This window comes from Lonchura striata, chromosome 8, assembly GCF_046129695.1.
Source record: "Lonchura striata isolate bLonStr1 chromosome 8, bLonStr1.mat, whole genome shotgun sequence".
NCBI classification, from domain to species: domain Eukaryota; kingdom Metazoa; phylum Chordata; class Aves; order Passeriformes; family Estrildidae; genus Lonchura; species Lonchura striata.
Genome location: NC_134610.1, coordinates 8,170,580 through 8,190,057, shown reverse-complemented (window position 1 = coordinate 8,190,057; position 19,478 = coordinate 8,170,580). Strand labels below are relative to the sequence as shown.

Below are 19,478 nucleotides of genomic sequence, written 5' to 3'. Positions count from 1 at the left end.
GTAACAAGGATTATCTGAATTTCTTATGCAGAATTGAAGATTTAATCAGTCTCTTGCCTTCAACTACCAACACAGGTCAGCTTAAAATCATTGCTATTCTAAACCCACAATTTTTCCTCTTCTTATATTGACATTGGTTATAGCGACTATGGATGATTAATGTTTATTAAAAATGGTAACATTTCTGGAAAAAAAATTATACATGAAACATGGCATCTCGTTTAATTATTATGAATTCAAGCAGCACAGCTGACCTTGACAGCAATTTTCATATTGAAATGAAAACATCGCTTTCATGAGTCCATCACATCAGATTTGGATGCTAAGCTTTTGCCCACAGTTTTCATTGATATTGCACTTAAAAGAAAACTGCTTTTCACCTTTAACGTTCCTTCCCACATAGCAGTAGCCACAAAGATGGTTATCCTGAAAATCACTTGAGTGCATATTTAGATGAAGGTGTGATTCTTTCAACAACTGTACCATTTGCTTATTGGGGGTCAGCCTGGAAAAACACATTTTTAATAAAAAATAAACAAATAAATAGAGGTCTCCTAAAAGCTATTACAGGAACATACTAGAATAGTGCAGAAACACATAATACAACTTATTTTAAGGCTTTCAGTTTTGTTTTTACCTCAGTCTGTCTGGAGTCCATACACTTTTAATAACTGTGCTTACCAGTTGCTGTCCGTGAACACCCCAGGCTGCATACTGTAAAACTGAATCCTCTACTTCTGGAGGGTTTAACTCCCAAACTTCCCTTGAAAAAAGGGAAACATTTTTACTTGAACACACTGGCATCACCTCATGCATAGAGCCACTGACAATGACATGGTATGGAAAAAACAGTGTGACCTACCTTGTGTGTATGTTATAAATCACATATGAAGCTGTATAAGAATAATGAAAAACCTGTTAAAAAAAAAAAAAAGGAATTACAACACAAAATACAGTATTAAATACAGACTACCATGAGGGCAGTCACAGTCTTTCAACCCCTATAAACACTGACACCTTTATTACTGAAAGAATCCTTTGTATTAATTATAACCAATAGACCTGAACCAGGTTTTGAAAGCTGTAGGAGGGACACACATATTCACCTGTTAATTTAACCAGACAATATAACAGTACAACTGCACAGAAAATGTCCCAATTAGAAAAATCTGCATTCCTGTTTAAAAAAAAAAAAATAATAAAGACAACCTCCCCTTGCCAAAAAAAAAAAAAAAATCCAAAACAAAAAACCCATTGAGAATATACATTAGGGAAAAAACCACACATTTTTTTTCTTCATCGAGCTGTGTCAAAATGATTGCACAGGTATCACAGTTATTGTACCTGAAATGCATACAAATACAGGCTCATGTGGTACTTTTCTGACTTTTCTGACCACCTGCTATGAAGAGCCTGAAGGACATCTCAGGCGTGGCTCACAGAACAGAAAAACTCTGTACTTAGTGACTTAGTGGGGCTCTGTTTGCTGTGGCTTTCATTAAATAAGTTTTGTCCTGATTTGGAATGACTTCCTTTGCTTTTCAGAAAAAGTCTGTTGAAGGTTTTTTGATATTTTGGATATCAAAATATGAGAACTAATTTTTTCATCCAGGTTACCAGTGACTTCTGGAATCACACCTGCAGGATTCTCTGAGCAGAAGAGCACTTACAGTGTGTAATGTGAGGGATGTGATGGACCACCACACCAAAGGGCTCAAATCAAAGCAAAACACATTCTCTCTAGTCAAACATTAGTCTATACACACATAGTGAATAATAGACATTTTGCTCTCTTCCAGGATGGAGTGATTGGTTTTCATCTAGCTCATTTTTTCCCTCTATGTCTTGTATCATGAAAGTATCACAATTCCATAGTATTAGTTTTAATATTATTTGAAATTGCTTCGTGGTCTTGGAATATGAAATATATTCACCACTAATTATTACTGAACTAAGCAAAAATCCTTTTAATGGAAACTTCTGTCAGAAAAAAAAAATGCTATATTACATCCGCTAGACTGACTGCAGCCTCATGTCCACAGTTACAGCATCTCTGCTGGGCACGTGAAGGATTTCTTTCTGGCCAGGCTGATCCTGGTTAGATGGGGACAGCTACAGATGGAAAGCCAAAACCTTGACATGGTTACATGTGTTGGGAATTTTTCAGGCTATATTTTCTGCTCTGGGAATCTTCCAGTGTCTCCTTCAAAGAGAACAGGCAAAGGGGGATCCTACATGGACAAAGCCACTGGAATTTGTCACTATGGCACACAAGAGGGTTTCAGAGGTTATTATTTTGCCTGGAGGCCATTCAATAATAGATCCATCTGAAATGTCTTTCCACTGATTCCCTTCTCATTATTAGCTCCCTGCCAACACATGCCAAGAATTTAGCATGCCCTACATCTTTCCTGGGTGATACAGCAAGAATCCCACAAAGATTTTTAAGATTAGTAACTCTAGTTTGTGCAATGGCTGAATATCCTTTCTATAAAATTTCCCTTGGAGACAAAAATAATTTCCATTTTCCAAGTCTGTTGTGCTTTTAATGTCAGAACTGTTGCTTCAGTAAGAATCATACATATATTAGTAAGTATGCCCCAAACATTTTTATATTTTATATTACAGCTTAAGATAAACTATTTTGTCACTCTTCTGAGGAGTGTGACTGAAACAGAGAAAAATGGTTAAATCATGGTGGTTTCTGCACAGGGTGTGCACCGCCAGAGATTACCCAGAGAGGCACTTGCCAGCAGCCAGTTACAAAGAAGAGAAATGTGTCTCTTGCCCTTGTGAGAAAAAGGAAAATTGTATCAAAGATAATGTGTGGAGGGTTGATAAATATTTTGAATATGAATATTTTAAAGGTAAATTATTAGACAGAATATATTTCAACAAGAAATGCTAAACTAATAAGTCATTCTGACAGCTTAAACAGAAAATATACTGTAACAACAAGAACAACACTTTACATATCATGTGGAAACTCTGCTTCTGTCTTATGTAACAATTCTGTCTAAGCATTTATGCAGAAACATTAATATCTGTTGAAAAAAGCTAAAACAGCTCCACTTCTAGTGGAGACCAACACTCCAGTGAGGCCACTTTCAGACAGGGTGCTGACATTTTTCTCGATTTATTCATATTAGTTTTAGTTCTTAACAGGAACACCATGTATAAATTACAAGTATGAAGGTTCCTAATTCATCCTGCTTGCAAAAGCTACACACCGAAACATAATCACTGTCAAAATGAAATCAACAAAAAAGGATGTAGAAAATATTTCTTTTCCTAGTCTGGCTCTCATAGAAAGTGCTTAGGAAGCTGCTGTAGTTTTGTACAAAGGCTCAGCCTGTTTGGCTTCCTCTTGCACGGAGCTGTGTCATGGCTGGGCACAGCTCTTCCCTAGCACATCACACATCTGGCACCACAGGGAGGAGTAGCAGCAACCCTCTAAATACCAGCAGCAAACCTCCCACACAGCCACCAGTTGTGTCCCCTGGGGAAGAGGCTTGGGGAATTATGCCCTGCAACTCTTGAATTGTAGGATGTGCAAAGCAGAAAAAAAAACCCCAAAACCTGGTAGTTTATTCCAATAACCAGACTAAAGCTCAGGCAGCAGTGACTCCTCTGGAAGTGAATTTACAGTGAAGGCTGCCTACTTTGTGCAAGTCAAACCCAAAGTGCAACCATACCTATCCCAAAATGTTTTCAGACATTTCTTGTACTCCATGCCTTCTAACCAAGGTGCTATCAAAAGACGAATGAAGATTAATATTTAAACATGGACACTGAATTGCTCCAGCTGGCCAAAATAAGAGATGTGAAACTGAGGAAAAGAGTTTGATTGTAGTGAAAAATACTTACCTTCTACATATATGTGGAATCAGTTAATGATTATGGACACATGAAACATCTCTAAGAACAAGAGCAATGTAGGAGAGAAAAGCCTTTAAAAATATTAAATGCATTACAGCAATTTCTGCAGTGTCATATCGGCTGAGGAAAACAAAAAGAGGAAAATGGCCTGGTATAATTTATTAAAATAATTATACATGTTAAGGTTGGGCACTGTAAGGAGTCTTCACTTCAGAAGTGGCGTGGATGATTGCTAGGGTTCAGGCCTTTCTGGCAAGTAAATAACTTTCCTGCTTCTATTATGATAAGCTGGAAAATGTTCCCTGCAGTGTTAAGAACTGTGAAAATCGCTTTTTAGATCAGACAGACAGGATACCTCCCCCTCAGTACAATTTATTTAATTTTTCTTTTGCCACAAAATGCAGTCAGTAACAACCATTGCATATTAAATATTTCTTCTGAATTCATTCTTTTATCAGTTTATAAAGTGATGACAAGCTTTCATCTGGTGCTACTCAACACTGAAAAAGTTAGCTGCATTTGTGTATGAAAAAAATGAAATTACAGAACTCTATTACAAAGGACCTAAAAGAAAAAGGTGCCAAAAGTATTTCAAGACAAATTGCTCCAGTCAAAATGTATTGAAATAACAATCTATTACTCAGCTAACAGCCAGCAATAAAAAACACACTTATCAATCATGATCTGAACTTTTAGATGACACATTTAGATGAAGGTGTAACTCTTTCAACCGAGTTCTGGAGTTTCATGTGTCCTTTAGTCTCTACCTTTCAAGAAATTATTTTTTCTTTCTGTGGTTCTAAAAATGAAATAATTCCATGGAACTCAGTGCCTAGCCCAACAAGATATAAGAAAATGGCCTTATACACTCTGCCAAACACACACCACTAATTCTGCAAAACATTCCAGAAAAGATCCAGTTCACTGTCCGTGGGTAATTTGGAAAACATTTCTCAGCAGAATAGTGTTTTTGCTAAAAAGCTGCCAAGAAAACCTCAGTGGCAGTATTTTTATGGTGTGATGAGAGCTCTCAGCTCCAGGGAAATGGAAGAGAGCTGATGACATGAGAACCTCACAGCACTATAATCCCAAAATGCTTGGGCATGCCAAACACCTTGATGCATCCTTTATCCATTTCCCGTATTATAAACCAATTACAATCTTTCATGTGTTATTTATTTGGAGCAGTAATGATGCCTTCTTGCTGGCACAGCTTTTTGTAAAGTAGTGAAGTGCCTGTCCTGTATTTTTGCTTTCACCCAAACAGACACCTGCAATCTGAACTCCTCACTGCAGCTCTCAGTGCTGCTACACTCTGTAAATTCCTCTTTCAGGTTCCAATAAAGCATCTCACAGGGCATTAAAGCACTCAGTCTGTGCAAGAACTACAAAGGTGAGAGTGTATGAAATATATAGAAAATTTCAGCACCTGCAGTAGTACTTTCAGTTATTCCAAAGCTTAACAGCCAAACGTGTCCATCTCTTGCACACAACATGGATATCCATCTATTTGTATTGTACACAGCAAGAAGAACATACTATTTACAAGCCACGCTCTTCCCATTAGTGAAAAAATAGAGCAACAGAGACTCATTAAATAACTGAAATTGCAGTGTTTGCCATCATTCCCATCCCACTTATCTCCAAACACATACCCTGCTTTGGAAAGAGGTAGTTTCTCAGATGAGGTTCAAAACCATGCTGATCTCTCTGATTCATCAGTGAGATATCAGATCTTTTATGGGTTATTTTACACTTCTGATCCCATGAAAAATAAAATCTAGTATTTTACGAGACTACTAATCTGAGTGAAAAATGACTATATTCTTGTTCTATGAGTTAAAGAATTTAATCAGATTTGGACAGAAAATAATCAACCTTAGCTGGGTAAAGTTTAAACTCCTGCAATATATGGATGCCTCCCAAACAGTATTACTCATAAAAAAAGAAAGATCAAAAAACTGCTTTTATTGCTTCACTGGCACAAGCTAATTATTAGGAAGTTCAAAGCTATGAGAGAACCTGACCTGGAAAAGGTTTTCTGTGCCTGAAACCTTTTCTACTTTTTCCAGCTACATCAGCTAGCCTAATAAAAGATATTACCTCTTCCCTGTCTCGTTTATCCCTTCAGGCCACCACATCTGTAACAACAACGTTAGGGTGAAACAAATATTCCTAAGACCAGCTGAAAAGAAAAGGACTACCTCAAACTCAAAGTGATCCTAACAATCTGCATTACAGTGCATATCACAAAATGCACGTGAACCCAGAAATCAGGGGACAGGACACAGTGAAGCAGGGAAGTAAACAGGAATAGAGCTTGCCAAGGACACTCATTCCTCCATTCACCTGTGGCCCTTCTCACTTTTGAAGATCTTTCATAATGCATTAGTAAAATGGTCTGGCACATTGTCAAACTGCCTCAGTGGGTGCCAGCCACAGGAGCTACTGGCTGTCGTGCACAGTGTGAAAAACAGCACCAGGACTAGGATTCTGCCTTGATCCTCTTTTCTACAGTTGAATTAAGCATTTGAAGAATTACTGAAAAATCCACTTATGTTGAAAACTGAACCAAAAAGCCTTTGCCGTGGCAAAGTGATTAGAAGGCCAAGCAAATGTAAGCCATCATTCATCTGCCATTCATGCAACAAAATACCCCCACACAATGACAAACAATCTCATTCAAAAACCCAAATCTTTAAGAAGCCTCCACTAAAGGCTCAAAATACACTTTAGAAAAAGAAGTGTAAACATATATTGTCTCCTATTTTGCCTTTAGGACAAAAGAAAAATGGAATATCCAGAACATGCTATGAGCTACAAATATTGAGCAAAGAACAGAGGCAGGGTAGAGAGACTATGAGGGGATGTAATGAGGCACAGGATGATTATGGAGATCTTTTGAAGGGATTACTGATATAATTATAGTGTGCTTGTAGCCAGAAAAAAATAACTGTATTATATATTTTCAGTAAGATAACATATATTCAAGTTCACCCCCATACAAAAAACACAGCCTATACATATTATACTAAATTATACAAATTCAATGTCTATTATTTATATAATTTATGCAAATAATTATTGAAATTCTTTTTCCTGTAGTTAATGATATTTTACAATCAATTTTGCTCAGAGAACACTGGTGTAGTTCAGATTTCCAGCAATGAAAATGAGAAAAGGCTTTCAGCAGGTCTTTAATGTCATGTACAAACTCCTTGTTCTGGTATATGGTTGGAGAACACAAGATTATTTGTGGTTGAAATTTTTCCATTGTGGAAAGTCTGCTGAAAGCAAATGAGTTACAGTAGGAGGGGGCACTCTCTTCTTGGTGCCATCAGGATTCCAAGCAGCAACTTCTTGCTCTCCAAAAAACCAGATTAACATTCACACAACCAGCTCCTGTTCCTCATTTCCTTTTTATGAGCTTCAAGACACGTGACCTTGCTGGGACTGCAGTGCAAAGAGAATGGAATCAGTATCTAATATGCTGATCACAAAACAATAAAGAAGATATATTCCTTTCTTATCTTTGTATTGCAAGATGTTCAGCACCCTGTTAGTAAAACCTGTGAGGGAGTTAATAGTATTAAATTAGGAGCAGCATGACTACTGCCAAAGGCAAAGCACAGCTGCTGGATGAAACTTCTATCCATTTTGCTAAATGCTAATATAAATTAATAATGTTAATGCTAAATAAATTAATAATGCTAATAGTATCAATAACATTACGGTGAAATCAAAATTTTTCTAAAATTCTGTTATCATTCACTTTAAATGTTCCCCCTTTGCCTTTCCAGTCTGACTCCATGTGCTCTCCAGCATAGGAACTGCTGATAAATGGGATTGAACAGCTAAATATGGCATGGCCATGGTTTGGTTTCATGTCATTGGCTCCTTGGGTGTGTAAGAAGTGAAGAGACAGCTCTGCAGCATTGAATTCTGAGACATGAGGGAGATGAAACCACTGGACAACACCTATGCTATCACTGAAGAGTTTGAAAAACCACACTCCATACCAATCAGTGACAACCTCGGCATATTCATGAAAATAATATTGATTAAAGACTGGAATTCTGCTGATTTCATGCCATGGCAACAAACACAGTGAGACGTCAGCCTATGCCTTGATACCAAAGCTCAGCCCACTTTGGGATACACACCAGAAATGCTTCACACCATGCACCAGTGAAGTGGCTCTTGGAGCTCTGGTATTTCACTGGCATTTTCCTGGTGTTAGATTCACTAAGTTCAGCTGCATGAGTCAATGACTGATTTCATATTGATTATCTTTGGGATAGAGAGAGCAACGGGGACATCTCATTTCAAATAGGATGACATACATGCTCTTCAACTGGTTTCAGAGCAAACTCTTAGCAACAATCAACTGAAGAGTCTGTAATACTGAGATGATGAATCACCATCCATCTGAAATTCCTGTTATTTCTACCCAATTCTAGAAGCAAATAAAAAATAGAGGTGAATTTTGCCACTACTGATGTCTAAATTTTTATATAGTCTTGCACAATGCTGGCCCTTTAGGTGAAGTATCTGGTTTCTGAAAACTCTGTATATAATTGCAGAGTTAATTTAAGATAGTGTTTGATGCATTTGAGCACTGAAGTTATATGACAAGGTTATAACTTTGAAAAGCATCAAATTTATTTGTTTCAATCAGCATTGATTATTTCTCATGATTGATAAGAACCACTGCATATCATTGGTAGTAATTTATGGTTAATATTAATACTTTGGGGTATGAAATATTGCCAGCCATAACAACTATATGCTGCCAAACCAAAATAAATAAAAAGGCAAGACATTCTGAGACACGTAATTTATCTGTAAGAATAAAGGCTGTCAAGGAAGCCTAAACAAAAATGCACCTCCTGAAAATCTGTTAGAGCCTCAACTGTTCACACAGAATTTTTCAGTAAGATTAATTATCTCAAGAAAAAGACATCTACTGCAGAATGTAAATTAAATCACAATCAATTAAACTCAGTTCATATAACCAAGAATAATGTGATACAAACCACAGTTCAGAATAAATGCAGAAACTTCTTTTTCTTCTCCTACATCAACAGCTGATAGACCATCATTTGGATATGCAACTCAATCAGTTTGGAATATATAATAACTTCAGACGAGTGAATTATTCAAGAAAGAATGTTCTGCATTGCCACGTCTCAAAGCCTCACACATCACTGTCATTTGAAATTCTATTAGTTACACTACCACGTAAAGTATGTTTCTTGAGTCTTGTATGAGATGAATTATGACAAAAATTTATATGGGTTTTTTTCTGGCTTATTCACCTGCAGCATTAAAAAACAGGAACGACTGCACTGAAATCATTGTTACATGACAGTGGAACTGGTAAATCTCAAGCTTCAAGCATAATACATGCATTTTGTTTTTGTATTGATACACAGGTATGTGCACATCTTTTTCAAGCTTATGCTCACACACATTTTCAGTGTGATCAAAATTTGGACCTTATGAGTTTTTGGGGATTTATAGAAATTTCTTTTTTCCTGAACTGATTTGCTGATAGCCTTAGAGTGTGCATGTGTATTTTGGTCTGGACAAGCGTAAGGGGAAACAAAAGATATAAATTCTGAAAGCACAACCAGAACTTAATCTCCATGGATATATGAGACAGGTGAGGGTGCTTGCCTCTGGTGAGTGCAGCTGAGAATCCAAACCTGACTTTGAAAAATATGCATTTATTTAAGTATTTTAATATACCTGGCACTTTAGACATTCTGATCTCTTTACAAGGTCCTATGGATTACTCATATCCCACACAAAAGGCATCATCTACAGGGAATTCGGATTGAGTGTCTCCACACATACTGAAAATTGTTAACTGAAAACAAGATATGTTTTAAAACAGTGATTCTTAAAGGCAAAGCTCCATCAAGTGTTCTCAGAGTGTTCCAAGATGGTTTAAATGCTCTTTGAGATACTGTGGAAAAAAGAATTAAGTCACGACCTGGTTTTATTTTCAGTTTTTCCACGGTGAGTCACATATTGTATTTATTCAAACAGATTGCTAAAGAGAAAATTGCCAAATACAGAAAAAAACATCACCTTGTTTTGAAGAGACACACTTCTACATGTTGTGATATTTATAAAAATATTCATAAAGTAATTCATGTGAAATATGATGAAAAAAAAGTTAAAAGCTATTGAGAAAATTCCATATAAATGAAATGTCCAGGTTCTGAGCAAAAAATTAAACAGAAGTGAAGGTGCCCTGAAATGATGAGAATACAAAAGGAAATCAAAGCATGTGATGAGTCAATTTTGAAATAAAGACTATAGTCTCAATATCTCTTTTTCCTCTCCAGACAATCTGACTCAGGCAGCAGTTGGGAAGAAGATACAGGATGCTCATCTGCTGTTTGCTTACAAATTGTGTGAGGGGATGAAAAGACCCTGTGGAGCTGGAGAAAGGAGAAGCAATGAAATAAATGGCCTGTGGGTCTGAAGAAATGGAAAGGGAAAATGGAAAAGAAAACTGGGCTGAGGGAAGCAGATGGCTAAACCAGCAAGCATGCAAGATGAAAGAAGGAAGACAAAAGGCAGGGCTAAAAATACCAGGGATGGGAAAAAAGACATAATAAAAAGAAAGAATGAATCCAGAACAAAACAGAGCTGAGGCCCTTGAAGGGCTGGAAATGAAGAGCTCAGATGAAGGGAAACAGGCAGCAGGGAGGGAAGGCAGCACCTGCAGTGTGTGGGCACGGGAACGGAGGAATGCAGAACACACCAGCACCAGCACCTAGAGACCTTCTCTTCTGGAGGATCAAAGGCATGAATGAAAACCTGTTTTCTAAGCAATCTGACAGTTCAGTACCTGTACATGAACTACCTGCCCTTCATTGCCTTGATTATCATCATCATTAATTGCTTAGTGTGGATATGGCACATGGAACAGCAGTGAGTGTTTCTTGTGTAAAGTCATCCTCTCTCTTAGTCTCCCTCTGTGACATCAAGACACCTTTAATGGTAGTCCAGGGAATCTTTGTATGCTACTGGCAGGGTTTTTTAATTCCTTATTTAGCCTTTTATAGAGTTTTCATGATAAAATGACTGTCTGTTTATCTTTGAGTATTTATCTGCCTGTAGGTTGAGCTATGAACAGCTTTCACTACTACTTTAGAAATCCATGTGCTTAAAGTGCTCTTGTATTGCAATCAAACCTTTATGATTCCAGGCAACCAACATGGCCAGGACTCCATCCCTCCAAGACATTCTCTAGAAACCCTGTTGAAACTCTTCAAACAATCTGAACATTGCAATTGAGACTTCTCCCCTTCTTACATCAGTTCTGCACTGTAGTGTGAACTCCAGTGTCTTCGTATTTTAAATATAGCATGAAAAGAAAATCTTTTCTGTAGGAGTTCAGCAAGTATCACTACAGCTATATTTGGTCTTTAAACTTCCTTTTTGGTCATGCCCTATTCATCTCCCAATCTCCATGATTTCTTTGGTGCTGCTGGCCCTGCTAGCAAGCTTACACTGTTCCCCTTCTGTTCCACTACCCTGTTACAAAACTGAGCAAAATATCACCTCCAGGTGCAGTTCCCAACAATGGAGCTCACAGCCAGTTATCCTCTCCAGCACTTCCCATTAGCAAGCCATGATGCTGCTTGCAGCCAACTAGGTCTGTCTTCACTAATTTTCTCTTATTGTGCCATATTTCTGTACTGGTCTCTGTTGTGGCCATTTTATGATATTACAGTCCCTTTGATGGTGGTATCATGAAGTAGACTCCTGTAGCAAGTAAAAGACCTCTTCATGATGAAGTGATTAAAAGGTCATGATAAGAGAGCTATTCATTTAGTACAAGGGAGTACTTCATGGTGATCTCAAAGGAACTGTAACAAAGTGATGAATACCTCACACCAAACTCGTCTCTCCAGGAAACAGCTAATCTGGTGCTATATTTGCAGACAATAAATAGAATTATAAAGGCTAAATTTGTGCAGGTGGTTGACTGCCTTCACTGGAACATCAATTTATTGCCTAAGACCCCACGCTAAACCTTTGACGCTCAAATACCCAAAAAGACTTGTCCTTACTTAAAAAGAACACAAAAATTGGATATCAAAGGGGCACATCTTAATATTTCTCTAAAAAGTGGACTCAACCATTTGATCTGTTAGGTCTGTCACACTATCTGTGTTCCTCATAGCTCGAGATGGAAGCTTGGTTTAAAGAGTGATATGCAACAAAGACAGCTTAAAACATTTCTCTGGGACAGTTACATAAAGGTCTAGTCTTTTCCACCTACTTCAAGGTATTTCAACTCTATGTCTGTATTTTAAAAGACCTTTCTTTCATTCTATCTGTACCAAAGTAACTGCTAACTCTCATTTACAGAAATTCACTTATCCAGCACTCCTTTCAGCACTGTTGAGAAATGCCAACGCCAGCAGATTTATTTGCTTTCCCAACTGTCCTGTTGGCCTAGTCAGAGGCAGTCAGCTTTTTTTGTGATCAAGGAGCCAGGAATGGGGCCAATGTGAGAAAGATGGGATGGTTTCCTTGTGCATAATGCAGGTGGGAGATACCCCTGCCATGCAGTGCATGAGAAAAGGACTGTGAGAGAGGATGGTTAAAATATTTGAAAAACACACAGCCTGTTTTTATCTTTGGGCATTTGCCCTGGGATGAAGTGTTCGACCACTGGATTAATGAATTACTTCTTAAGAGTCAAACAGAGCCAATCATCCCCATTGATATCCTCTTGCATGGTGGATTCAATTATGCTGTACAGTGGTGTTTCAAGTGAATGAAAACTCTGCTTTAGCATTTTTGAAGCACTGACCTGGGTCAGGCTGACCATTTCCCTTCAGGCTAAGTAATTTTATGTTAATAGAAAGGCACAGGCTTCCCATGAAGGTACTTGTTTAATGAGAAGCAGCAATTCCAGATTTCAGTGATGAAGGAGCTAGCTTGATACTTGACTGCCTTATTTCTGTTTTGTAGGGGGAAGTGACTCATAGAGGGGAGGTGGTTGGGGGGGGGGGTTCTTTCTATTCCATTTTTTTTAGAATACATGTTCATTTTTCTAATTTGTAGAATTATCTTACAAAATATGTGTTCTATTTAAAAAATAATCACCTACTACATTTGTTGTTGATGTTGAATATCTCCCAAAGAACTATTTTACATAACACATTCTCACAGAACATATCAACCACTTGAATTGCATCAGATATTAGTTCTTATTTAAGAATAGCAAACCCATTCCAGCTTCTCTGCATCAAGTTGAGGACTCAGCTGGATTTGTTCTTTTAACACCACTGTGTGGGCTACAAGTCAATTTTCAGAACCTCCTGACAGAGCACTTTTACATTTCTTCAGTTTTTATTGTGATACAAAAAAAATCTGTGAGAAAGTTAGTGATTTCACAGAAATAATAAAAAAAAAAAGTTAGATAAACCATTATTTTTCTATGATTTATTGCACAGAACATTAACTTTGAAATGTTTTTTCAGTGGGCTTAATTTCCAATATATTTATTATTTTACCTACTGAGTAGAACATGACAGTGCATGTGATCCTCAGAAGGATGTTTCTCTTTTGAGAAAGTCTGCTCCAGTGAATAAAACTATTTAAAAAAAAAAAAAAATCTCTGCCTCTGAACTTTGTGAAAGAAAAATACTCTTGACAGAAGGAATCATCTATTAGGAAAATCGAGGTATTGATAAAAATAGATTACTGCCTAATCAAGTTGACTACTCCCACTTTTGATGTGGATATGTGGATGTATCTGAAAAGAGGTGGATAAAAAAATACAGCTATGATGAAAATCTTTTTATTGATCTCTGTAAACTTTGTTTAGTTCATTAATGTGTGATTTATATTGAAACAGCAAAGTAGTCACTTTAAATATACACTGCTATTCATTCAACATAGATGCTCACAGTATCTCATACATATATATATATATATATATATATATATATATATAAAACTAAGCAAAGATCAAACTGCAGATTTTCAGTTATTTGCACTATGAAACCCTACAGAGTTCTTTGTTCATGGATATGAACTAAGCAGTGAACAGCCCACGAGTTTAGGCTATAAATTCAACAGATTATTCCAGGCTGTAGCTTACTTGTAGGAACAACAATAATACCAAGGTTGTCTTGTGGCCATATTTGATATAATTTCAGTGCTTTCTCTGCAAAAACATATGTGAGGAATAGAATCCTAAGCTTTCTAAAGATGGATGCATTTAGGTGTCAGATGAAGTCAATGAGATACTGGTAAGTCAATGAGATGTACAGCTCCAGCATGATTCTAAAAAAAACATCTCTAGTGCTGCATCTTTAGGCACTCAAATACCTCCATAAATGTGACACATAAAACCACAGAAATTGTTACCACTCCCCTTTCCACGTGCACTAAAGCCATTCTAATCAAAATGATGAAATTCAAGAGATTTTACATCAAATATATGATATAAAGTGCTTATATTCTTCTCACTCAAGTGGAGCAAGTTCCATAACACAGCACTTATTTCATATTTAATTGATCTTTGTAATTCAGTGTGTAGAATTAAATGATTAAACCTAAAATGATTATGTACCTAATGAGTAAAAACAGATCAATTCTTTTTTTAATTTAAGCAAGTGAGAGTTATAAAACTGTTTAAGCTCCTTGAATATGAGGAACTACCTAGTCAAATTAACATTTGCACTTTTTTAAAAATAATATTGACTTGAATCAAATTGAGTTGCTTAGATTTTTAACTAAGCAGTGTCTATTTGACTATAATCCACTGGCCAGATTCTTCATTGCTGTAATGATTTCTAATCTCTGTTCACTACTGCACTATGTCCATTTTGAACATCTAAATCCCCTTCTAAAATATTTTTGTCTTTTAGGTTTGTTTTTTTTTTTTTTTTTAATATGGTTTATTTGTCATAAGAGGGGCACAATAGGTCACATTTTCAAGAGGGAGAACAGCTCTTTGATCTATATACTGACCATCAAGTTCCCTGAAAGCTCCGCTTCCCTTACTGAAATTTATCACCAATTTAGCAAATAATTACAGAATTCCCTTTACTAATAATGGTGCTTTGGTTTGAATGACTCTTACTCAACACCCTTTAATTAAATTGTACTTGTCAGAATGATAAATTCAATAAGGAAGCCAAGATTTACAAAAGAAAATACACAGAATCATGCATGTTGATCCAGGATTCTTCCAAGGATAAGAGCCCTGTGTTAGATTATGCCAGCAGCGAAGCTGTGCAGATGTTGAGGAGGGACAGGGTTCACAGCAAATCCACCCTTTCAGAGGATGCAAGTGTAGTCTACATTTGGTTATGTGCCCAAGGCTGAGTGGTGTAACTGGTTCAACACTTCCTCAAGATCTGGATCTCCCCTGATTCAATTCAGTAACAACAAATTTTGTGGTGCTGAGTGGTACAGAGCACAGATATCCTCACAAAGAGCCATTTCAGGCATCTATTTCACACATATAGACTGCAGGTTTCCATTAAACAAATGAATGTTTGATAAGGGTCTGTGGAGTGACCTTAAATTTGCACCATTCCCATTCCAGCTAATATTAAATGAACACAGACATGTATGGATTACTGGCAAAAGCTTTTGGAATGACATTATATGTGACCCTAACAGTCAGTACTTGTTAAAAAGCTGATCATTCTTTTCTCTTTTTCAGTATTAAGGATGATCATCAGTAAGAGCAATGCACCCCACAAGCACAGCACTGCCAAGGTAATACAGGACACATCCAGACCTCTGTAGCCTGCAACTGGTTTATAGATGGGTGCAAGTTATATGATTAATTGCATATTCATTTACTGGGTTAGGAATTCATAAGGGTCTGTTAAGAACTTATTAGATATAACTTCTTTTTTCTCAAACCTTTTTTCTTCCTTTTTGTTCCAATTAGGTCAGTGGTACCTGACAGCTAAGGCACATGTAAGTAAATGCTACTGAGCTCTTTCTCTTAGCAGACACTTCTCTATCAGTACTTCAGAAGTAAAGTTAATCAGGCAGCTAATGATCTGCTTCGGTTGAAGAAATTTTAACTTCCTCATCATCCATTCCCATTATTAACTGATGGAGTTTCCCACAGAAGACTGCTCTCTTTACGTCAGCTCTGGTGGAGCTGATCTAACTGGACTCAAACCTATCCTATCACTACTTCTGTCCAAGAGAACTTGCATTTTCCATTTTTCCCAAGCAAGCCCTTTTAAAGGTCCACTTACATTTCTGGCACAGCTCCTGGCTGAATGAATCTCCCCATGCCCATCATTAGCTGCAGCATGTAACCCTGACATTCTCTGGCCTTCCCTGCAGCTGATCTGGTTGCCTTGGCTGACTTTTTCAGATTCTGTGCTGCTTTGCTGTGTGGGTCTGGGTTTCATATTAGGGGATGGTGAGCTCTCTTCACACAGTAGGTAGACACAACAATTCCTTCTCTAGCTGGGGACCCAAGGACAGCCAATTCAGATCTCAGGCCCAAGGGCATAAACAACATGGACTGAAGAGAAAAAAACAAGAAGGATGGGGCTTGATGGGCTGGAGCTGTGGTTGGACAATTGGCTCCAATAGCCCAATGGACCAGAACTTATAAAAATGTGAGATCTTGTGACCAAGCCTTTTGCTTCCATCTTGGAGCCATCCGGGCAGAGCCACGGCTGTGGCTCTGGTACTGCCAGGGTGTGGCCTTTGAAGGCTCCTCAAAAATATCCTTTTATTCCCCTTAACTCCATCTAGCCTCTGTTCCAGCTGCTTAAGGCTCCTGGCTGGCTGGATGTTCCCTAGCCCATCGTTAGCTGCAGCATGCAACACTGAAATTCCCTGGTTTCCCTGCTGCTGATGGGAGCACAGAACTTCTGGAGCAATCCCAGGTTGGTGACTGCAGCTCTGCAGCACAAAGATGAGATAAAAGCTTTCTACAGCAAGGTTATCTGCTCTGTTCCATGCTGTTAATGGCACAATTAATTCTCCAACAATCTTCTGGAGGGTATTTATCACACAGCAAAGAGGTGCATTATATTCCATAAACACACTGTAGGAAATAAAGTGGTTTGGGAGTAGACTGCTCCATGGACAACGTCTTAAAAGCAAGTTCCAAGTTAACTTGAATTTTCTTACACTGACAAATTATTTCATTTCTAATTAAATTAACATGCAATTAATTAATTCTGAGTATTGAATTGCTGTGTGTAAACTATCAAAACACCCTTTTTTGAAAAAAAAAAAACCAACAAAATCTGAAATTTGACATTCTTCTTGAGTGGACTTCTCATGTGTAACTTTATTTTAAAAATTTTCAAGTAATAAAAAATTAGAGCTAACTAAAACCAAGTTATAATACCATATTATGTCAATATAGCAAATTATGTATGTTCTTTCTCAGTAGGAAAGACACCAAAAATGAATGATTCTCATTACAGAATATTAGCTTTAAATTAAGTTTTCCACTTAGATCTGAACGCAAGCAGTCCCTGCTTCATGATCTTCTAAATTACTTCTTTGGGCAATATTTTTACTCCTCTACTTACCTAATTTTACCAATTGTGTGGTTTTCCTCCACAGTATCAGATTTGGCTTAATTTGTAATTCTTTAACATGCTAATGCAGGAGAGCTCAGTGTAATAAAGAATGAGGAATCTTTTCACCCTGCCTGATAATGCAGAAGAGCTTATCAACATTCTGGTCATACTTAATGCAACCTAAACAGGTTTTGCAATCAATAGGAAAAGGGAATTTGTTAAGTCTCAAAGATGTGCATAAATAGACTTTCTCTGTTATTGGATTATCCCCTGCACTGAAACAGACTGAGTAGGGGACTGCAATACTAAGCAGTGTGGGATTTAGCATCCAAAATATCAATGCCTGATGGAAAAATGGGAGAAAAATCTGACCGAGAACCAGCCTCACCTCAAGACAAATTGAGCTGCCACTAAAGCATAGAGAAGAAATGGGTTTAATCAGGTTACAAAATCATCCAAATATGGAAATTCTACACACTTTCTAAAAAAGTTATTTTGGCTTTCAACTATTTTATGATTTACAAATGTTTATTTTCCTTCCAACCAAAGTATTTTTGGCTGCAGATTAATCTATCTAATCCTAATCTACCATAAAATCATATTTTAAAGAATCATCTCACTGTACACATGAATCTGCTACATACCTGAAGACTTGTATCCCCAGCCTCCCCCTGCTGATTCTAAGGAAACCCAGTTCTTTCTTGACCTAAATATTCTTTTCAAGGCTTCACTATGTCCTACAAAAATATGTTTTAACACTGAAGTGTGAAACTTTTTTTTTTCCCCTAAAGCATAGGACATTACTTTTGTGATTAGTTTGTTCCCTGTCCCATATCCCCATATATTTTTATACAATACTACTGGCTATAATACACTGCCTATTATGTATTTGTTTACTAGGTTTATTCCCTAGGAAGTGTAAGATCTTGCAATTGTATCCACTGAATTGAAACCTACATATACAAATCACTTCTCCTAATTTTTTCATATAGCTTTCAATTCTAATTTTGTTCCTGAGGCTGCTGGTAACCCACTTTGATATTATCTGGTAATTTAAATAGATGCATTCCCTTTTCTGTTATCTGAATTATCAAAATGCTGAATATTACTGCTCTCTGGCCAGAGCCCTATGAGATATAAATCCATCTTTTTTGACAGTGAACCATTTATTAGCCAACATTCACTCCAAGCATAACTGCAATCTGATTTTAATTATGATGGTCCCCATTTAGACCACATTTCCTCTTCTTCCCCTCGTGACACCACCATGGCCACTCACTCCTTATCTACTCACCAGGTTTTCTGTACAATTGCAGAGAAATTAAACTGATTTGTTATGATTTGAACTTTACAGATGGATCTTGGCAGTGATCTAGTCTTTGTTAAATTCCAGGTATTTACAAGCAGTTTAAATCTTCTCTTAAAAAAATCAATCTTACTCAATTTCTCCACCAATATTCCCACGGAAATAATTTTCATTCTTTTGGGGGAAAACCACTCTGTCCTTTCCGGTTTTATGGATCATGTCAATCTTCCATATGTCTTTAGAGATTAAAAATCGTGACAATTGCTTTACCTCAGGTACTTCCCTGCAGCAATTTTTATCAAGGCCAGGAGGGCAACTCTAATATTTCCTTTAACTCTCATAAACTAAGCATGTGTTAGGTTAACCAGGTCACAGCTAACCTTGCTTTTGCTGGGACAGAAGAGACAAAACTTAAACCTTCACTGCTGTAAGTGCTTCCTCCTCTCTCCAAGACAGATTGACTTTTCCATTCTTTTTCCTTCCCTTTTTCCTGAAACACTTTCTGAGGACTCTTTACCTCCACTCAGCCACCCCAGGGGGACATCCCAGGTGCCTGGTCCTTCTGCCCACATGGCCATGCCAGAAATACACATTGACAGAAAACACAAACCAACAGCACCTCCCTTGTTGTTTTTTCTTTCTCATACTTGCAGTGAGTGCTGTGGGAGGGATGGCCACAGTGCCAGCAGGGGAAGTGAGGAGCTCCCCTGATCCTCCAGCCCATCTGCAGTGCA

At 37.4% G+C, this 19,478-nt stretch overlaps 1 protein-coding gene across 2 annotated transcripts in view; it reads right to left on the bottom strand.

Annotated features, from left to right (window-relative positions):
* DPP10 (dipeptidyl peptidase like 10) overlaps nt 1–19,478 on the bottom strand; it is a 438,452-nt gene that overhangs the window by 61,664 nt on the left and 357,310 nt on the right. For both annotated transcript variants that reach the window (XM_021548741.3, XM_021548740.3), the window contains exons 6-7: nt 863–915; nt 682–763 (exon numbers count right to left, since the gene is read on the bottom strand). In XM_021548741.3, coding sequence (XP_021404416.1) covers nt 682–763; nt 863–915 — 135 coding nt within the window. The remainder of the gene's footprint in view (nt 1–681; nt 764–862; nt 916–19,478) is intronic.